Genomic DNA, 22,708 nt, shown 5'->3' with positions numbered 1-22,708 from the left:
AAAAAATTTTTATTTTTTAAATTTTTTTCTTCACATTCTGTAGGGAGTTAAAGTTTAACATATCAATACTTGATGCAAAATACCTGTTCCATGTTATGCCTAAAATGTTTGATATTCAGACAGTGAGATTAAGCTCAACTGCCTATGTTATAGAGTAATAATATTATTAAGCTTCTCTTCATGGGGGTTAACAACTTAAGTTTGAAGACCAAAAATTAGACAAAAGGAAGGGCTGCCACGGCAGCTAACATTTTGGCCCTAGCCTTTCAAGGTCACTGAGGACTCAGGACATAAGAGATAACTCAGTGGTGTCGTAAATTTACTGATCCAGGAGATTATGGGGCCACAGAGGAAAGTGATCCATGATGTAGAGTGTGCCTAAGGAGAATCACATGGAGAGAAAACATTCTCTCAAGCTTTCACAGAGAGCAAATTGGTCCAGCAATGGCCATGACTCATCCACATGGCTGACACTGACAAAGGATCTACAAACTGCAGTACAGGGCTTCAGGGTAAATCCTGAGGGGATTTGGCTGACCTTGTCAGATACGAAAGTTACATTTCTTGTTATATAGTTCTTGCTTTATCTTGGTCTTAACCATCCAGCAGAAAAGTATAAAAACGAAATATAAAAAGTAAAGCCATAATAATATGCTGAGCTGTAAAGGGCTCAAGTCAACAACTTCTGACATTGCTAGTAATATGGATAACCCACTACTATTATGGACTGCTAGACTACATTGGATTATTTTGCTGAATTCTTGTACCTATAATATTTAAATGGCAATGGAATATCCATCTCTAACAAAACTAAACAAAAAAAAGGGGGGATACAAATGAAGGACCACTTTGTATCAGTATATACAAAATAGGATAGATATACAGCTAGTTTCTCTTAATTCAATGAGAAGAAAGATTTGTATCAATAGTGTTTGTGGACAGGATATCATGTCTGCATCTTGTACTATGAATAACCACTACAGAGACAACAATATGAAATATATTAATTTTGTAACTGTCCTACTAACCTGTTTTGAAACTCATTGGTATTTGTTTCTCAATAAAATTAATAATAAAAAATAAAAATTTTAATTGAGATCAAAGGGAGGGAATAAGTACAGACTTTGTGAAAATTACATCATTAACTAAATAAATGTTTATTCAGAAAAAAATAATTAAGCAGAGTTAAGGGCACCCTAATTCACTAGGATATAGTAGCCTTGGTCATTTAGTTTAATGATTTTGAGAATGCTCTTTGGGGGCACCCTTTAACATTGTCCACATGAGAAATTCTAAAACTATTGTCAGCCTCTGTAAGATTTGGTGTTTCTGTCAAGACAGTTAGCTTAAAATCTTAGTTGGCTGCTAATCACTTTCCTGTTTAACAAATGTGGTTTCAAAACCAAAAGCAGAGAATGTGTAAATCATGTTTTCTATCATGTTGCTGTGAGTTGGAATGCAATTTCTATTTCCAGCAAGCTAAATTTATCAGCTAAGATATAAACTTAGGAACACTGTGGCCATGTTATCTTTGTCTTCTTGCCCCAAGTTGGATCTTCATGAATGATTCCTCACAATACAGCTAACTGGTCAATCTCTGTCATGTAAAAGAAAAGATACACGAGATGATTAAGGAGCAGCCTTTTCTAAGGACTCTAGTGGTATCTGCTACTGTGTTTCCAACTTTCTGCCTTTATGCTGACTTTGTTCTGATAAAAAAAAAATAGCTGTTTCTACCCTTGCAACACACAGCTTTATTTAACACAGTGGCAAGGACTATTGGCTACATGAAGAAAAAAGGTGCCTTAGAAATACAAATCTCTTTTGTTTGCATTCAGATAAAATTTTTCCCTTCCTTGTAGGACTTCACTAATGGATACAATCTAAAATTCTAACACTTTTCTACCAATTCTCCCTAAAGTTTCAATCTCAAAACTGACGTTTAAAATCCAAAATTTAATAGTTTTGTTTTTGCTTGCAAGCACATAGAATTATGCATGCCAAGAAACCCACCTAGAGCCAAGGACTCTATGTTACTGTGCATTTCACCAAGATTCATGAGTTTTACGTTTCAGGGTGTCATTTGGTACTGCTTTATATAATACCAGTCAGGAATAAAAACCTTACTCTCAAATTTTGAGGTTCAGATTCATTTTTAATCTGAGCCTTTTAAATTTTATATAATTTTAAATTCAAGATTAGTAGATTCAAAAGTTGAGGTATTATTAGGCTATTCTCCAAGAGGTTATCTGATTGCAAGAGTTAAGATTTTTTTTATCTTCATGGCATTGCTGGAAGTAATCTGGTCTACTAGTTACCTAAACTTGCTACCAAAAGCCAAAGGTAGCTTGAGTGTTTGCTTAATTCCAGAATTGGGTGTTTTTTCCTCAATATTATTAGTGGAAACGGTGAAACTTTTTATTTGCTTTGTTTTGTTAATCTTCCCATTCTTAAACTAATTACTATTTTGGAAGGAGAAGGCAAGTGCCAGCTTGCATCATAAGCCCATTCATGTGGTTCGGGAGTTTGGGTTAGTCAATGAGTGAATGCTCCTGGGGAAAGACGGTAAGTCTGTGTTCATTAAGATAAACTACCAGAACATAGTGGCTTGGACTGGAGATGTAGCTCAGTGGTATAGTCCTTACCTAACATGTATGATACCAGAGGTTCAATTCCCATTATCATACAACACTATTCCTACCCCAAATTTTAATAGTAGTGTAACACAAAGGAACACATAAGAACTGTAACATAAGGTTTCTAATTGGCAAGCAGCTATTGTTCAAGTGAATATTCAACAGATGAGCTTTTAGACAAAACTATTTTACTACCATCCTATGTCTCTGAAAATCCAATATATAATGACACATTAGGGACAGTAATTACAATACATTCTCTCACATAGAAAAGAAACATGTGAAATACTGTTCAGTACTGATACATAACAATAGTAACATACTATAAAGCATTTTATCAAATTCATCTCCCCCGAGGGTGAAGAAAGTTTTGATGCGACCTCAATTCTAGAGTTTGGAAAGAGCTCTCTTGTCCATTGTTCATTATTTTATATTGCTTCTGGAATGTTCTTGTCATTCCCCACGGTCACATCCTATCAGTATTCAGGAGCTATTAAACGTTTCTGTTCTATTTCTACTTACAAAAACTTGGGGTTGAACAGTTCCCCTACAATTTTGCAATTTGAAATGTTAGAGCCAGTTTCATGGTTCAATTAGTCATAAAATTACCTTCAAAAACTTAGGCTTCTGAGCTATTGTCTTCTAGCAACTATACCCTAAATTCCTTATATGATTTTTAACTTGACTGACTTTGTTTCTTTGCTCCTTGCCAGTTTCTCCAGAACTTTACAAAGCTATCTAGAGACCATATGAAATGATTTTGGTTAGGACAACAAAAGTCTTGATCTCATCTTTGCTGTAGTCTTATATTTGACTTTATGAAAGAGCTCTTCCAGTTTCACTTTTTACTGTTCTAGGTCCACAGAAAGTTAATTTTTCAAACATTGCTACACATTCACTTTTGACAATTATTTCCTTAACTTATTCCTTAGTGATAAAAAAAGAAAAGGTAAAACCCAATACACTGTTATTTTTAACTTTTCAACCATTTTCTGTGGATCAGTCTGAATAAGTGATCTACTTTTCAAATATTCTAGGTGACACTTCCCCAATTACTTTCCATTACAAACATAGGTGTCCCTTTTCCAGCCTCCAAATTAGGTATTCCACCACCCACTGAGTCACTACTAAGTTGACGTAACACACTTTGTTATTGTCTTAGTAGTACTCAACTTCTGGTACTAGAAAGGTACCAGTACTGTACTGGAACTTATTTAAGATACTTGTTGTACTATTGTACTACAGCTATTCTAGCTTCTGTGACATATAATTTCTCCTGACTTAATTTTCTCTTTTACAAAATGTCCAGATAGGGCTGGTTCTAATTGAGGAGGATCTTTTCCAAGTAACATTTCAGCCACTCATGCTCCTTTGCTTCCCTGACTCTAGCATCTCTCTCATAAGGTTTTGAAAATATAGAACTTCATTAAGCCAGAAGATAACATATCGTTGTTATTTATATTTTATTGGATAGAACACAATCACATGAAAAGTTTGGTTGTGTGTTCAGCATAAAGAAAGAAGTTTCGTGACTGGCGAGTCTCTACTGGGAGGTTCTTTTTCCCTGAATCTACAGTGTACAAGAAGCTGAGAGGTTAAACTATCTTATCCACTACCATAACCCCTACTCTTATCAGGTGTCTGCTTATTCTACCAGTCTCAGCAGGGTTATCATTTCACTAGTATATAAGAGAAAGCTCATGTTCTTCTAAATAACAGAATTATTTTAAGGGAGCATTTTTTATAATGGGATAGATACAAAACTCAGATTGCAGAGAGTGGATGAAGAAATGTTACTTAAACAAAAAAGAATATATACTACTTTTTAAAGAAATCTTGACTGTGAAAGAAACAGAGTGAAAGTGACAGAAAGATAAGCTAAGACACCAGAACTTCTAGAAGACTAAAGACTAAACAAATAAAGAGAGAGGGAAGTCTGGAACTAGAATATGCAGTTATTCTTGTATAGAACAGAGTTTCTTATTCGTCTGATACTGTCAAAAAGGAAAGATCAGGAAATTTATAGCATTTGAAAAATAGGATATTGTGCTTAGTGGTCTGTTTTCTTGAGAAGTTTGCAGTCAAGTCATAATGAAATAGTGCTGGAATTTAAAGATTGCAAAGGTGTTTAAATGAAAAGGAAGCAAAGATGCCAAAGGACACACACACACACACACACACACACAAAACGGGAATCAGGGATCAAGCTAAAATTATAGAACCTGTATCTGTAGTGCTTACGATTCATAATGTAGTGTTGTTTCACACTGAAGTTAAACACTGCAGGAGAGAAATTCGCAGATTGTTAGCACTTTGTATGATTATTTACTATAGCACTTATTACACTGTAAAGTCCTTGGAAACAGACTGATTTGGCTGTTACACACACAGTAGGCACATGATACATTTTTGCTTGAATGAATTGATTTAGTCATTGTCAATTCTGCTTAGGTACTCCGTAGAGTCCTGGTAACTGCCCACATTTCATATGGTATGCCAAAGCTAGAAGAAAAAAAACAAAAAACAAAACAAAACAAAAAAAAAAACCCAGGCACACTCAGCTAAATTTAGCAGCCTTAAAATGGCAAGTATGTCAGTTGAGACATACTTTTTGTCTTGTGCCAGTACGTACATCTGTCTTTGATGTTTGCCTTATTTTCTTTATGCCACTATCCTCGAACTAGACCACAAATGGGTACTTCTGAGTTCAATAAGCTACACTACAGTTTTAAAACCTCTTCAAGTTGTTCAGGCATTTTAAAAAAGAGCTCAGAATCCCATCTTTATTCTTAAGACCTGTGCAGAGACAACGGTGAGCATTTATGACGTTCACTTCACAGACACGGCTGTGCTCTAAGAGTAGGACAGCTCCACCAGGGTCAACCTTCTGCAAAGTGCGGCCGATGCCTCTCTCGGAAGCCGAAGTGATGTCAGACATCACCCAGGTTACACTCCGTATTGCATACAAGTAAAAGTCACACTTTAGCAAGTCTGGATCCAGTATTCAACCTGGCACAGGAGGCTATTTTTCTTTACACGAGGCCAGCTCTCGAGACCCAAAACCCCAGCACTCGGCGTGTAGAAGAGAGCCGACAGCAGTGCACCGCTACGCAGCCGCACTCTCCTAGCTCACACGCGCGGCCTCCGGCCGCCCGCAACCCGCAGCGCCGCCAGCCGGCCCTCGCCCCTCGCGCCGCCGCTCCGGCGCCCGCTGATGGCGTCACCACGCTTCCGCCTGCGGCTGCGTTCTACTCACAAGCCAGGAAGGAAGCTGGGTGGACTGCGGGGCCAAGTGGGGGAGCAGCGAGGACAGAAAAGCCATCGGGCGCTCTTGGCGCCCGGGCCGTATCCGCGAGTCAGTGCTCTGGCACAGCCAGCCTCGAAAGCCGGCCGGTGCGTCTCTGCGGAATTCCCGGCGCCCCGCCGCGCCCGGCGCTCCCGCCCTCCTGCCCCGCGCTCCCCGCCCTCATATCGCGAGACGCGGTGAGAGCTGGCGGAGCGGCGGCCGCGGCAGTAGAGGTGACCGAGGCGGTGGCGGCGCGGGCGGCCCAGAGCGCCGAGTGGGCCCCTGAGCGGCCGGAGTCGCGGTAGAGCGCCCCTCACGCCCCCTGTCCACCCTCCCGCCCGCGCGCCGGGATGGAGCAGGCCCCGGCGCCCGCGCCCGCGGCGGAAGGGAGCCCCCCGGCGGCTGTGAGCGCGGGCCCCCCCGCGGGGGCGACGGAGGTCGGCGGCGGGGCTCGAGCGGCCTCGTCCCCGCGTGGGATGGTCCGCGTCTGCGACCTGCTCTTGAAGAAGAAGCCGCCGCAGCAGCCGCACCACAAGGCCAAGCGCCACCGGACCTGCCGTCCCCCCAGCAGCAGCGAGAGCAGCAGCGACAGCGACCACAGCGGCGGCGGCGGCGGCGGCGCTTCAAGCAGCAACAACAGCGAGGAGGAAGAGGAGGACGACGACGACGACGAGGAGGAGGTGTCCGAGGCAAGGGCTGGGTTCCCGGGGGAGGCCGAGGGCTGGCCTGCGCAGGCAGCGGCGGCGGGACGCAGCGCGGTGGTCCGGGCCAGGTCAGGCGCTCCGTGCCTCTTGCTCCTCGCGGCCTGGAGCGCAGTGCCGCGTGGGGCGGGACACGTGGGGCGCAGGCCCCTGTCATCTGCTGGGAGGACTGCGGGGCTCGGCCATGGCCGGCGGGACGGGTTGGGCGAGGCGGCGCCGTCCGGGTTGCGGAGGCGGCCACAGGGCTCTGGGGACTCTAGGTAGTGCGTGCAAGGCCGAGCGCGAGGACTCGAAAGTCATTTGTGTACGGGAGAGACACGTGAGAGCCGGTACTTTTCCATACAGTTTTGTTGCAGGTTTTTTCCGTAACAATGTGGCCGCAGAGTAATCTGCACTTCCTGGATCCCCTCAAGGATTTTGGATAAGCTGATCTTGTACATTTGTAAATAACTGGATGAAAAATGAATTTGACCCTTTCGGGTGCACGTACACGTATACAGTTCCCAATGCTTCCTTAGTGAGGAGCAGTTAAACCGTGGCCTGTCGTTTTCCAAGTAAATAGGAGGCAGCAGCGTTTGCTTTGGAAGCAGCCTTGGTTGTGGTGAGTTGGAATAGGAAGGCCTCTTGATCTGTCCTAGTGATCTGGTTTCATAATAAATTTATAGTTTTTTCATGGGTCTACAGACAGGCGGCGTTGCAGGACCATATTCCTCAAAAAAGACCTTAGAACCCCAAAGCTCCTAGAACATGCCTCACTGATCACCAACTAAGTCACTCTTACTGTAGTTACCAGGTCTTTTATAACTCTCCTTTCTGCTTCCTGAAATGGAAGCATGTTAATCTGGAGAAAGAAGTTATAATTTAAGACAGCAGAGGAAAACAGCTTTAAAAGTTGATTAAAACTTAGTTCTAAAGAGAACAACTGAATTGCAGTACGTAGAAGTACTACTTGTTATTCCCTTTCACAATCTTAGAACTTGGTGAAAAGGTAGTTTTCTGAAAATTTTATTTATTGAATCTGGGTTCTCGGGATACGTGAAGTATATGTTAAAGCATTTGAAATTTTTCTGTAAGACCAGATTATTTTTTTAATCTCAGGTCTGATGTAGGTAGAGATATGATAGTTGGAGTATGTATACCAAAAAGATGAACACTGCAGCTGTTGTTTCCGGTGTTTTAGAGTATAAAGATAGCCTTGTATTGATAGATTTTTGCATTGCTGTAGCTGGATGTTTCAAGATAGTGTGTTGCTCAAGTTAAATTTCAAGTGATGAAGAGAAAGATGTGATAGAATTCTTATCTGCAATTTGTGGTGGTATTTAAAATCAGTTTTGCGATTTTTCTCAGAAATGAGCATTTAAAGAAATGTCTAGCCATGCTTTATTTTAAAAAAGGAGGACATAGTTTAAAAGAAACTGACAGGTAGTAACACATTCAAGTTTCCTAAAGGCTAAGATAAGTACACTTACTTTGTTGTAAGACAGTCTTGTTGGCCTGGCCAGTTAGCTCAGTGGCCTAAAGCACCTGCTTAGGTAGGCTCAGCCAGCAGGTTCAATTCCTTAGTGCTGTGCTGCCCCACCCCCAGGGCACGTTGAGACAGTGAATGAGACTGGGCTTGTGTGGCACTTGCCTGTGATCCCAGTTTGGGAGGCTGAAACAAGAAGGATCACTGTGAGTCTGATCTGTGTAGTGAGACTCTATACTAAATACATTAAAAAAAAAAAAAAAAAAACCAACTTGTTGAACCACTGTGTTGTCTAGACTGGTCTCAAGCTGGCAGTGATCCTCCTGCATCAGTGATCCTCATGCCTCAGTCTCTCAGATGTTGGAATTGCAGGTGTGCTCTACCACACCTGGCCAGAATAGTACACTTTTTTTTCTCTCACTTTTTAGTGATAACTTATTTTTTGTATCTTCTCTGCTGATTCTTTTTTCAAAACGTTGGCAATGAATTCCATGTTAACCCAGTCATGCAGGTTGGGGAGTAATAAGTATATTTTATTAAGATTTTATATTTTCTAACGAAGTATCAAGCTCCGGTTTGAAACAAGGTTATGATACTTAAATGCAATACTCGGTTGAAATATTTTATACTTAAAAGTGTTTGCAAAGCTAGGGATAATCTGTTTACAAACATGAAAGAAATAGAAGTTAAGAATGAAAGGGAAAGAAAGATTATCACAAAATTAGATTGTTTCTTTCAAATTCATTTCTTTTCCACTTTTTGGTTTGTTTTGTAGTGCAAAAGGGCTAAGGTTATAAATGCATAGAATCACAGATTAACTCAGAGGAGCAAGCTTGTTTCTCAGTTTCATCTTTTTAATTGAGATGGATGTATTTGTAGACTAGCTGTTAAAATCTTTGAAACAGTAGTTCTTTTTTTTTCTTTTTTGGTGGTACCAGGGATCGAACTTGGGACCTTGCACTTTCCGGGCAAGCCCTTATTCCACTGAGCTATCTCTCTGGCGAAGCTGTAGCTTTGATTGTATCCTATGATAACTTCAATACAATACTTTTTTTTTTTTTTAAGTGAATAACCAGTACCTACATAGGATCCAGAATTCATTCGGAAAAATCTAAAAAAGACTAGAGTTTCTTCTTTCCTTGAGTCCCCAAATAGCTGAAGATTGGTTTTAAGGCACCTTTGAATTTCTTACTTATCAGTGTTCTTACCTAAGCATTAGAGGGAATGAGGGTTGAAGGAAATAGAATTTGTTGTTAAATGCCTGGTAAGTGTCCTAAGCCTTGTAAGAAAAACCACTGTACTTAGTGTCTAGTGATAGTAAAGAATGTGGATCTGGAGCATGGATTCAAATTTTTTTTGTGTGTGTGGTACTGGGGTTCAAATTCAAGACCTTGCGCTTGCCAGACAAGCATTTGTTCTACTGAGCTCTATCTTTAATTGATCACCTTTGTAGAACCATTGTGACCTTGGGCAAGTTACCTAATCTCTTTCCACTGCAGTTTCTCTATGTGACGGTGGTGATGATATAAATCTTATTTTAGCAATGTTGTGAGTTAAGTAAAAGTTTTCATGTATTTTCATTTTCATCATAATCCCATAATGTAGTTACCACCACATTCATTTCATTTTTCAGCAAGTATTTTGAATTTCTAGTGTGTTCTCCATATTGGACTTACTGGGTGAGCAACGGTGAAGAAAGCTGTTTTAAGACAGATGCAACAGTGAGTAAACACAGGTTGGGGAAGCAGGAGAGTGAGGTTAGGCAGTTAATTGTATATCCTGTTTAAGGCGTGTCCTGTTTCAGAGGTATAAAAGTGTTGGGAGGGGACATTCATTTTCCAGGCAAGAGTTTGAAGTAACTTTTCAGGGTCAAATAGCTAATAAATGTCAGAATAGGATTTAATCTGTGTCTGATTCACAGACTGTGCATGCTACTCACTCTTGATGCACGTGCTTCATTTTGCTGTGTAATACTGGGTGCAGTGTCTCTGTCATTTTAGATCATCCTCAAACAAGTTCATATATTATAGTAGAAAGCACTTTTTGGCAGCTGGGGAAATCTTTGCTAGCCAAAGCTTTTCTTTCCTTTGCTTTGAAAAATCTGTTTTAAAAGTGAAAAGTACCAGATAAATGTCTGTATTGCTACCATTCCTAGTAAATAATTAACAAACTGAAACTCTATAGTGGAATATTCCATCTGTAGGGACACCTATTGATTCTTTCTTACCCTTCAAGATTTTTACTTTTCAAAATCTTTCCTTATTAAGCTAAAGCAGAAGTTTTTTTCCTTTAACACAGGATAGGGGCTATTAACCTGAGTTATGGATAGAATGTATACCCTGAAATTAATTCACAAGATTTTGTTGAAGGTGTTTTTTTTCCCTTCCTCCCCAGCCAGGTGGTATGTAGAAGTTTACTAGCTAGCCAGAGAGGTCTGTGACCTCAGTTCCCTCCACTATCTTATTTTGAAACATTAAAGGAATTGAGAATCTCACAGCCATGTGTTTTGATGTTTGGAAACTACTTGTAAAAAGGTAATTTGGTACCAGAGATCATCTGTCTGTAAAATACTAGATCTAAGATTCATCATTTCTTTCTGTTAAATCACCCCTGTGCCTACTCTCTTAGCTCCTATGGTATAATACTTTGTTGTATAATAAGTCTTAAAATTTGCCTCTTCTAGGTCTTCATGAAATCAGATATCTAAAATAATGGTATTTGTATTTTATTACCCACTTACAGGAAATTTTTGGAACTTCCGTTCCCATCCCCATCCTGCCCTATTCAGGGGATTGAACCCAGAACCTTCACACTGAACACAGCCTCTTTTTAGCTTGGGACAGGGTCTTGATAAGTCACTAAACTGCCTAGACTGGGATGGAACTTGAGATCCTCCTTTTCAGCCCCTCAGAGTGCTGGGATCACAGGCATGTACCACCATACCTGGGTTAGACTCATTTTAAACCTTAGAAACCTAATTGGAGTTAGGATTGTGAAAGTGTTCAGTGTTCCATAACCATCACGTAGTTACTAGTCTTTATTATTACTTTTTTTTGGTACAGGGTCTCACTACACAGTTTGAACTCATGGTGATCCTCCTGTCTCAGCATCCTTAGTGCTGGGATTACAGGCCTAGGCCACATGGTGTGCCCGGGGTTCTGGGGCCAGCATGCCATGTGGTACCAGGGATCAAATGCGGGACTTTGTACTTGCCAGGCAGATGCTTATGCCGCTGGGTTATCTCTCCAGCCTAGTCTTTATTTTTTAGATTGCTTCTACCAACCTTCTGATTGTGCTATCCTGTTGAATAGAAAACAAGTTTTAGAGATTGAGACATTATATTTAATTTACAACAGGAGTTTATTTTGAATTTGTATAAATTTGTATCTACATTAGAAAATGTAGATATAGTGAAGATCCTTACAATTTTTTCTTACTTGACCAAAGATGAGAAAAAATTTAATTTTACAATTTGAGAGGTAGAGCATGCTGATACTGTTATATTTTTATTAGGACCAATATCCACAGTAACCTATGCCTAATTTTCTTCTTTTATCTTTTTTTGGGAAAAGGTTCTTAGTGAATTAATGATGAATGGACATGAATGAATACCCTTCTGGTTCCTTAAACCTTACCTGTGAAATAGACATATAAACTTTGATTTGCTACCAGAGGGAAGTAACCTTCCTGACTTAACAATGTTTGACTTTTGTTGAGTCTTTAGAAATTATTTTTAGTCATGAAGTGGAGTGTAACTGTGAAAGCATTGTAGGTATTATTTGGTCATGATTTATAATTAGGGATTTTAATTATTAGAAAGGGCAGTGTTTATTTTCCCCCAAAATGATACAAAACTCTGAATTAACACAGACATAATTATTGAAAGCATAATTTAGGTTGCCTCCTTCTGTGGGCCACAAAACTCATAAACATTGATTTTCTTTTTAATTTTTTGAGACAGGGTCTCACCACATAGCTCAGTCTGGCCTTAAGCTCACTGTATAGTCCAGCTGGGGTTGAATTTTGGAGGATTCTGTCACCTCAGCTCTTGAATTCTGGGATTATTGGAGTGCACTACCGTCCCCAGAAATTATCTGTTTTAGGGTTGAACTTTTTAAGTTTATGTCCAAGGCAAATTAAAGATAAATGAAAGTTGGGAGAAAAATTGGAAAGACCAGAGTACATTAAGAATTCCTATTGTAGACAGTATTGTTTGTTTCTTTATAAACAATTGTGCTACATGGTAACATCTCTGGAGCCTTGCAAGTAGATCATAGTGAATCATGCTGATGGAAAGAGACAACATGATTAAAAATATTAAATGGGCTTTTATGAGTCAAAAGTAAAAAAGAAAATGTGCTTTCTTAGTAAATAGTCTGGAAAAAGTGCTTTTTTGCGTAATGTCATAGTATAATGTTGGGCAAGTTTAAGTAGGTATTGAGTATAGCCAAAATCATAGAGAATCATGGTACCCTCACAAAAGAGTTTGTGTATATTTCTGATTGCTACACCATGAATGTGATGACTAAAACAAGCAAAGGTCTGGAGAGGGATAGTTTTAAAAGTGATGGAGAGTTATGGGTGGAATATATCATTTAAGACTGAGGATTGTGGCAATATTATTCTTGTTGCTTATTGGTGCCCAACTTGGCCAGCTTCTCACCCTGAGTTATACCATGGAGAAAATTGGGAAGACTGTTATGTAGTGTTACTTCAGTTTGAAGATAAAAGGAAACTAACTCATTTCTGAGCTTATGTGAGTGTACAGACTAGCTGTGGTATATTTATGGAGCTAGTCTATATAGCTTTGCATTTCTAGCTGAGGATTTTGTCTTTTTTTCCCTTTTCCCCAGAAGACTATTCATTTTTTACCTCCTTCTCCCTCTGAGAAACCTATTTTAAAATTTAAAAAAAATTTTTTTGTGTGTGCTGGAGATTGAACCCAGGGGTGTGTGCTAAATTAGGAGGAAAAGGAGGTCTTTGTGTTGCAGCTGTCTGTTTACAGTTGCATCTCAGGCCTGTTACTGTTTCTTTCTTTTTGTATTCCATGTTTGCCTCATATTTTTATGTAGAATTAATGTTGAAAATAGTCAATAGAAACTGGTGTATCTCTTAATTGAGGTGAAGTAGAGGAATTAATTTCTTTGACATTTAGTCTTTTGTGTATGGTTGTATTCAGTATTTCATAATCTCAGTTCTCTTCTTCACTGTGAATGTGATAAAGTTAGCCATAGTTAAAGATCATTGTATGTATTAAACATGTGCAAGTTAAACAAATATATATATGTGATAAATAGGAAAATTTCCATGGGAAATTCACATAATGATAGAATTTAGTTCTATAGGAGTTTTAGAAAGTAATTTTCGTTATTAGTATGATCTTCTAAATAAGTTTATTTATGAAGGGTTTTTGAGGCCTAACAAAAATCACCTATTTGGGATTTGAGGAAAAGCATTTTCCCCTACTTTCATAAAAATTTCATTTTGTTGATGTGAAACTGATACAAGTCTTAAGGTGATTTTATGCATGTATAATTATTTGGAAGTCTGTGTTAGTTTTCTACACTCAGGAGGTTTTTTTTTTTTTTTTTTTTTTCTAGTGTCCTTGACAACTAAATTACACTTAGAACTCACCCATGTTGCTTTTACCCTGAAGATTTTGTAGTAAGCAAAGAGTATCTATACATTATTATGCTTGGTGATAGTTGTAGGTAAAGATCTGTTGAGATAGATGAAATAGAAGTACAGATCAGCGTAGGATAGAAAATACCTTCTTTTAAATTACATTGCAAATGTTTCGTACTACTAAAATATTAGCATTATCCCTACATATACAAGCTTACAAATTTGTAGAAAATTTGACAAAGACATAGGGATTTTAAAAAATACAAAAATCACTAATAATCTTGTTTTTCAGAATTGTTGATTGTATTATCTTCATTTTTTTCTTGTATATCCAGTTATCATGAAGAACAGACTGTTGCCTGCTGAAAGATTCATTGAGCATTTTTCAAATACATCAATTTAAAGTCTTTATGTAGACTTTTTTTGATCTTTTTGAGACAGGGTTTCACTATGTATTTCAGGCTGATCTTGAGCTCACTTTGTAGCCAGGCTGGTCTTTAACTCCAGTGATCCTTCTGACTTAGCCTCAGTTTCACAAGTACTGGGATTACAGGTGTGCACCATCACACTTGCAAAATGAATGCATTTATACTTGTTTAAGATAAATCTTATGATATATAGTGGGTTTTATCCAACTTCTCAGATTTAATCCTGTTAACAGCTTGGTGAATATCAAATCTTCCATTTCTTGTCTTGAGAGGGAATGAATATGTCTGTGTGTGAGAGTTAAGTACTTTATGGTTTGTCACATTCTACTTGTTTACTTATGAATGGCCCATAATAGGACTTTTCATAATTTCTGTGTATTGCTAGTGGACATTTAGATTATTTTCACTATATTGCATTACAAATATAATGGTGAATTATATGTTCTTTTGTGGTTATTTTGTAGTATAAAAATATTTCTTTGGAATAAATTTCTAGAAATTAAATTTTGAGGTGGACTTGAGTATTTGTAGGTATGCCTTTAAGTTTTACTACCACATCTGAAGTATGTAGGAAGCCAGCAGGCTGAGGCAGGAGGATTGCAAATTAAAGGTCAGCCTGGGCAATATAATGAGACTGTTTCAGAGTAAAAATAAAGGTAAAAAGAAGTGGGGATATAAATGTGGTAGACTGGCCCTAGGTTCAGTCCCTGATACTGAAGAAAAAATACATGAGCTATTCCTAGATATGCTAAATTTCCTTAGTTTTAAAGTCTGTTAAAAATAGTGCTTTGATAATCTTAGTGCTTGGGAGGCTGAAAACAGGAGGATCACTACGAGTCTGATATGTGTAGTGAGACCCTGTACTAAATTTTAAAAAAAGTTTTGATTTCATTTTTATTTTCCTGATTAAATCATCAATATTGAGTAAATTTTTATGATTATTTTTCACTTGTATTTTTGATAATTTCCTTTGTAATCTTGTACCGATATGATTCTTTACGATTATCTTTTTCCCTAGGTATTTGTTGGTACTGCTTGTATGTATGAGAATTTTATATGGTGTTTTTATTTATGGAAGTCCTTTCTGAATATAAAAAATAGTTGTATGGGTTGTTGTATACATGGGATCTGCCCAAAATGTATATATCAGAAAATGAAAAGCTCTTATGCTATTTATCTATCTATCTATCTATCTATCTATCTATGTATCTATTTTTTGAGACAGGATCTCACTATGCAGTTTCAGCTGGCCTTGTGCTCACTTTTGTTGCCCCTAGGCTGGTCTCAAACTCCCAGAGATCCTCCTGTCTCAACCTCCAGAGTTCTGGGGTTACAGAGGCCAGGGGATCCTGCACCGCATGGGGGGCTGGGAATCCAACTTGGGTCCTTGTTCTTGTCAGGGATGTATTTATGCCTCTGAGCCATCTCCCAGGCCCCTGTACATTTTAATACTACATTTATTGGGACATGATGAGATTAATACAAGTTAACTTTGGTTTTTGCAATTATAAGAGTTATCCACAGTGGTAGGTATTAGCGTCCAGACATTTATTAATACGGCAAACTGCTATTGGCACACTCTATCCTCTGCTTATAGTGTTTTCACAGTATGGAAAAATTACTTGTATAGTAAGTTATATTGTTTGTTTATGACTTGTAGAGACCTTCCTCACTCTGTTATTGAAGTCTTAGACACTTCCTTTAATACTTCTATATTTTGTTTTCCAAAGGTACATGGATCTCTTTTTGAATCTAATATTTAAGTACTTTGTTAATTTTTTACCTACTCTTTTTAACTGAAATTGACCAATCCTTTTTCCTTAAAAATGCTTTTCTTTTTATTTATGTAGTTCTACTCTGTTCTCTTTATACTGTAGTAACTGCCTTTTGTTGAGCTACTCACTTACTATTGATCTTAATATACATCCTTTGATTAGAACCTTAGTGCCTTTTTTTTTTTTTGCTTTTGTATCACATTTCATTTCTTACATGATTTTGTTGAGTCTTCTGTTGTTACATTATCTATATGCCAGCAACTCATATTTACATCTCCATATGTTTGTCCTGGCTGTTGTAACTTCCTTGGTTAATTATAGGGATAAGGGATACTTGTGTCTGTAACTTTGTTCTCTGGCTGATTCTTCTTTTTTTTACCTTTTTTTGGCCATATCCTAAAGTATAATAGGAATGGGAAAGTATGCTATCTAAACTGTACCACTTTTGTGTCACCCTACAGGTTGGTTCAGAGACAGGGTCCCCAGAGTGTCTTAAAAGTTTAAACATACGGGGCCGGGGAGATGGCTCAGTGGAATAAGCGCTTCCCTGGCAAGCGCAAGGGCCTGAGTTCGATCCCCGGTTCCACCAAAAAAAAAAAAAGTTTAAACATACGTTTTTGTAAGTCTTTAAGTGTAGTTTGGTAGTAAGCTTTTCAAACACTGTAATTTCTATTTTATTTTTTAATCAGGACCAGGCAACAATTTATAGCAAAAGATCTCTTAGTTAATAGATTTTAGTTAAATATTTTTAAGAAAGTTTTTGAAGCCTGTCTATATTCATCTCTGTGCTAAGCCTATTCTTTCCTTTGTTTCATGATTGTTTGAGGACATCTGAAATATAGAAATAGTTTTTGGGTATTGTATCAGTCAGTTTGACCAGAGAAGCAGAGCAAGTAGGTTTATACATGAAGAGGAGAGGGAGATTGTAAGGGATGGCTAACCAAGTCTAAAATCTATAAGGCAGCAGTTAGGAAGGGAAAATTGTGGGCAGGCTGGAATTTATGGGCAGAAGCCAAAACACTCTTCATAGGTAGTCTCACAAGATCCAGTGAGGGAAGAGAGAGTAAGCAGACTCAGCTGTTGGAGCACATTTTTGCTAGGAAGAATCAGATCTCTTGAAGGACCAGGTCTCTTGCTACTGAATACTGGCCAGACTCACTGAAGATCACCTTAGCTTGCAATAACTGAGTAAAGGCTTTAATTATGTGAACAGAACCCCCTTTCAGTTATTGTCATTGTATAACTATGGAAAGGTATTTGTATGCTACAAAATGGGTGTTTCCTTCCCTTTTTCTTAGTTTAGCTTAACAAAGTTGACACATTAGACAACATCACAGGTGAGAAAGCACCACTCTTAATTTGGTCTTTGCCATGATCTAGCAGAGAATGCTTGAGGTCACCAGCATTGCGGTTATCTATCTCATTGTATTTAGAGCACAGGTGCAGCTGCCTTTTCTAGCCAGAGAGGGCCCAGATACTAGACTTCCAGGTTGAGGTCTGCTGTTGAGAGAGCTTCTCTTAGTACTGCTTTGCAAACTGCCTTACTTGTAGCTTATTTTTCTGGTTGGTTTTATAAATTACCAGTAGAGTTGATAGAGGTGTAGATCACTGACAGAGCATTTTCCTGGCACACAAAAGGCCCTGGGTTCAATCCCCAGCTGTGTAAAAATAATCTGTACACTCAAATATTGTGAGTTTCTTGAATTACTTTTCTCAGATTTGTAAAGTTGGTGCAAGTGTGTTGTGCCATCCTTGTTATGGTAGGGAAGAATTTTATTATAAAATTCTGGAGGAGTGATCTTTAGAAAGAGAGTGGATATTAGAGGATAATTAATGTCTTCTGGGACATTATATTGCCATTTTGGTTAACAATACTAAAGACCACTTTCTGTTTCTTCCGATAATCTTACATACTCACTTGGGTCATATGTCCACTGAATTTCATCCCTGGCCCTTTTTGAAACGCTACCTCACTGCATTGCTCAGGCTGGGTTTGAATTTTTACTCTTCCTGCCTCAACCTCCTAGAATGCTGTGAATGTAGGAGTGTGCCGCAACCTAGAGCTATGTATCAATTCTTAAACCACCCACTGCTAAGAAAAAGGGTGTTCTTTTGTTCAGGACTACATTTTGGTCTTCTACTCTGTAGAAGTTATTCCTTCCTGCGCTTCATGTGATGGTTTCCCTTAGGAAGCATTCCTATTTCTAAAAGGTAATGTTAGGAGACTGAGAAAGGAAAGAATATTGGACACAAGACCTCCGAAGTATACCTAGAATCTTCCTACTTCTGTCTCAAGCACTGACTGTTATTTTACTTTGGCTTTCATAGTGAGTAGTCTTACTCTGATCTCATATACTTCATTTCTTCATGTAATTAAACTTATCTTTCTGAAAGGTAGATCATTACTTAACTTCCTACTGATCTTAGAACAAAATCCAAATTTCTGTTTCTGCAAAACATGGGTAATTGTGTTATAGTTGATACTATATTCTTTCCAGCTCGTACGTTATCTTGTTTGTTGGTCTGGCCTTTTCTGTTCTAAGAACATGCAGATTTTTTGGCATGGGGTCTTTTTATTTCTTAGAATGTTTTTCTCTTGGTTCATGGTTTTTTAGGTTTCTGCGTAGGCATCCTTTCCCCTTAAGGATTGTTGAAGGAAACTTATCCTTTTCCTTGTCCTCTTATCTCTCTTTAAGTTTTTTGCCTACAGTTCAGTAAGTTGAGCTGCATCGAGAAATTGAAGCCCTGTTGATCTTCATCCAAGCTTTATTAGTATCACACATGTTAGTGAGATATAGTTTCTGTATGGGAAATAGGGAATTTGAATATTTAACACTGCAGATCTGTGATGATCATTTGCTTATTCCTGTGCCCACACTTATTTTAATAATTACTAATGGAGTCTTGTGAATCATTGTTTTTAGCAAGTGTGGTTATCAAATACATGATTCAGTGGTAATGTATTAATATGCTTTTATGTCTCAGAAGGCAACTTTGATTTTTTGTCAGGGGTTTTGGATGTTACATATTTAGCTTGTTAGATATACTTTATAATCTGTAAACTTATGAAGAATATTTTCATTTATATGATATATATGTAACTTGAAATTTGAATTAATTGGAGGAGGTAGATGTATAATACAGAGTATTTTGTTCCTGAAGCAGGCTCTTCTGTTTTTAGGTATTTATTGTGTAGTTTATTAGAGATTATTTTATAGTTCTTATTACTTTCATGATTATATCTTTTCTATATGTTCTAATTAGCCGATGTTGCACTATAAGACTCAATATTTTGATCAAATCTATGGCCACTAAACTGAATTCTTTTAAGACAGTTGATTCTGTTGAATTTTCTGGCTAAACTATTATATTTATTCCACTAAATTATTCTGAGCTTTTAGTAGTTATGCTGTTTTCTTTTTTTATGGTACAAGTTTTGAATGCACCCGAACTACTCAGTAGTAATACAGCTTACCCTGTGCTTGTTTTATTTTAATGGCAATTGTTGTGTCTCTGTTCAGCATAATACAGTTAGTCTGTATCAGTGTATTATATCTCTCTTAGCTAAGTTTTGTCAGAAATAATATGTTAAATTTTATCTAACTTATTTTTGGTATCCATTAAAATGGTCATTTCTCCCCTACCCCATCTTTTTATTTTACAGTTACAGATTACCTAATAGCTGTGTCTGAAATAATTGATAAGTATGGTATAAATTTAACTCATTTATTGGGTTTGATTTTATTAACATTTTTAATTTATATTTTCTGTGATGATTATCTGTTTTATGTTTTAGATTTTCAGATTTGCTAAAACTACATATTTCCTTTTATCAGTCTTGTAAAGATTTCTGATTTATACATAACTCTTGCCTTTTAATCTTACATGGTACAATTTTAACTTCACATGCCACTGAAGTGCTGGGAAGCAGTTTGATCAAGTGCTTTGATGTTTCAATAACTTTTAAAACAATAATATTATGCATACCTCTTACAGTTAACATTTTTTAAAAATTGTAGTAAACAACAAAACATAAAATTTCCCATTTTAGCCAGTTTTAAGTGAATAGTTCAGGAGTATTAACGTGTACTCACATTGTTGGGCAACACATCTTCAAAGCTTTCTCCTTTTGTGAACTGAAACTGTACTGTATATCCAGTGAATGAAAACTCCCTATTTTTTCTTCCTCCTAACTTCTGGCATTTGTCATTCTTTTTTCTGTCTATGAAATTTTCTATCTTGATTAACTCATGTAAATGGAACCATACAGTGTATTTTTGAGACTTCTTCTGGAAAAAAAAAAAAAAAAAGTCCTTGGGGTTCATCCCTAAGGCTCAGCAATACTCCAGTGTATGTATTTGTCACATTTTATCTCATCAGTGGATAAACATTTGGGTGTTTTCACCTCTTGGCTAGTCTGCACGTTATTTTTGATATTTAATTCATTTATTTCAAATTTGTATGGCATCATGGAAGGAGATAGAAACTAAATTTTGTAAATTCTGATAGTTAACAGCATTTTCATAGTCTGAATTGCTACCTTTTAATTGAAAAATTCTATCTTATCTCAAGACTTAGTTGATGGCTTGGCTTTTATCAGTTTTCTGCTATAATAGGACTCCCCCACTTTTAAAAATATTTTTATGTAGTTAGAAAGTGTTACCTTTATTTCATATGTATACATAAAATAATATTAAATTGTATTTTATCTGTTCAGTGTGTTTATATATACAAGGTACTGTGTTTGTACGACCCTAACACCCATATACTAAAAGTAATTACGCTAAGCAGTTGCCTATGTTGTTCGTTAAGTAGATAACATCTGTGTGAGTTTTTGTGTTTTACTATTTTTTATTTTTTTATGTATTTACTACAGAGTCTACAGGGTCTCACTGCGTAGATCAGACTCATAGTGATTGGCTTGTGTTCATCCTCCTAAGCACTGGAATTACAGGCACTTGCCACCATGCCCAGTCTCAATTGCTGTCTCAGTGTGCCCCACAGGCGGGGCCGGCATAGCATGCTGGGATCAAACCCCAGCTATTGTACTCTGCCTAAGCAGGCGCTTTAGGCCACTGAACTATCTGGCCAGCCCTTACAAACTAATTTTATGTTTTTCATTTGAGGTTGTGGTCTTTTGAAACAATTTTTTCTTCCTATTTCTAAGATCGCAATAACCATGACTTCCTTTTCTCCTTTTCTCTATAAATTTATAGTATAGAAGTAAAAGTACTTTCATGAAGAAGAAAAGCGCAGCACTGACATCTATGTACTATTCTTACTGGTTTATGTTGTTAGTCCTACCTAGCCTATCTTTGGATTTCAACATTTTCATATAGGATGAAGGACCCACAAACCTGAAATGTTTTGTAATTCTCTGTTTCACACTATTTAGTGCTCTTTTAGTTTGTTTTTTGTTTTTTTACTGTTTATATATTTCAGATAAACTGGGAATGATTTAAAACTTACATAGTTTCTTCAGGAAATGCCAAAGTAGAAGAGTTTATATTGGGAAAGTAGGATAATATCCCCCAAATCAAGCCTGTTCTAAAAGTTTGCGCCAGCTATATTAAACTGTGAGTAGCATTTTATATTTATTTGTTAGGTTGGCGAAATCTTAAAGGGATGTTACATTATCTTTTTCTGTTTTATTAAATCGTAATATATAAGCAAAGATAAATAGTGGAAGATAAAGAATAAGATTGTAAGATTCTCTTATAGTGCAAGTATAAAGTTTATATATATAGTAGTCTTGTGCCTTTTGTGTATATTTTCACATGTACATATGATATACATTAATGTGACCACATTTTTGTTTTGCTTTAAATGAGAGCATTATGAAAAATACAGTAGTGTCTGAAACTTTGTTTTTAGTTAATATGCTGTCGTACATTCTTTACATTTGAATACACATGTAATTATCTTATTGTCTTTGATAGTTGTGGGATATTTGTAATTTCTTTGTCAGGTTTCATGACTTGTTTTTTTGTTTATGGGAATTTTGGTTGTGCCTGCTATAGTACCATTACAATGTTGCAGTTGGTATTTGACTTGTGTGTGGATCCGTATAAACATTGGGGGGGTGTGTATGTGAATATGAGATGTTATGGAAAAATAATGGTATTTAAATTTTAAAATTTGGGCCGAGGAGATAGCTCAATAGAGTAGGTGCTTCCTTAACATTGCAAGGGCCTGAGTTCAATCCCTGGTTCCGCCAAAAAAAAAAAAAATAAAAAAATAAAAATAAATTTTAAAATTTATTATAGTAAAGGACACATTTGACTTTAATCCCCTTCAAAATATTCTCTTGCTTGGAATACACTTGTCCCATTATTCTTGTTACTGAATTCTGGAAGTTTCTTTTCGTAAGGGAACTGTAGTTGAACTGGCATGGCTGCTTCGATATACTGAATCAATTCAAAACACTTACCTTTCGTGGTTATTTTGACTTAGGGGAATGAGCCAGAAGTTACTTGGGATGTAACTTAGAGGATGGTGCCAGATTTAGTGAAAAAAGTATATAAAGACATGGTATAATGTTTTTACAAGCCTTCTTTTCCTTTGGATGTCACTTGATACCACCATTTACTCCAGTTTTTATCATACCTTATGAAGACACTAATGAAGAACTTCCAGAACTGCTTCAGAAAGTGGCAAGAATGATAGGATAAGTAAATTCAAAAACAAGGGGAGTATTTTGAGTGGGATTAATGGCAGTGTATCTTTCACTTTAATAGATATTTAATATTTGTCTTTACATTATAATCATACTTCATACATATTTCTGTATTG

At 37.3% G+C, this 22,708-nt stretch overlaps 2 protein-coding genes across 4 annotated transcripts in view; both read left to right on the top strand.

Annotated features, from left to right (window-relative positions):
- Window positions 1-5,458: 5,458 nt before the first annotated feature.
- Window positions 5,459-6,227, top strand: LOC105741296 (predicted GPI-anchored protein 58). Its single transcript, XM_012513285.1, has 2 exons — window positions 5,459-5,591; window positions 5,683-6,227. Exons 1-2 carry the CDS (start codon window positions 5,459-5,461, stop codon window positions 6,225-6,227), a joined length of 678 nt encoding a protein of 225 aa, XP_012368739.1.
- The window catches only part of Ankrd17 (ankyrin repeat domain 17), a 165,132-nt gene continuing 148,329 nt past the window's right edge, over window positions 5,906-22,708 (top strand). For 2 of the 3 annotated variants that reach the window (XM_023708598.1, XM_004648421.2), the window contains exon 1: window positions 5,906-6,611. In XM_023708598.1, the coding sequence (XP_023564366.1) occupies window positions 6,273-6,611 (339 nt within the window). In that variant the 5' untranslated portion in view covers window positions 5,906-6,272. The remainder of the gene's footprint in view (window positions 6,612-22,708) is intronic. The other variant, XM_004648423.3, reaches the window with a different exon arrangement.

The sequence above is a fragment of the Octodon degus genome, unplaced genomic scaffold (assembly GCF_000260255.1).
Source record: "Octodon degus isolate 3935 unplaced genomic scaffold, OctDeg1.0 scaffold00407, whole genome shotgun sequence".
Classification (NCBI taxonomy): Eukaryota; Metazoa; Chordata; class Mammalia; order Rodentia; family Octodontidae; genus Octodon; species Octodon degus.
This window is presented reverse-complemented; position numbering and strand designations above follow the sequence as displayed.

What these genes read in the sequence shown, in the direction of transcription:
- LOC105741296 (XM_012513285.1), top strand. Translation starts at nt 5,459, where the DNA reads ATGACGTTCACTTCACAGACACGGCTGTGCTCTAAGAGTAGGACAGCT. An exon ending in CATCACCCAGGTTACACTCC is followed by an intron (nt 5,592 to 5,682) that starts GTATTGCATACA and finishes ACACGAGGCCAG; the next exon opens with CTCTCGAGACCCAAAACCCC.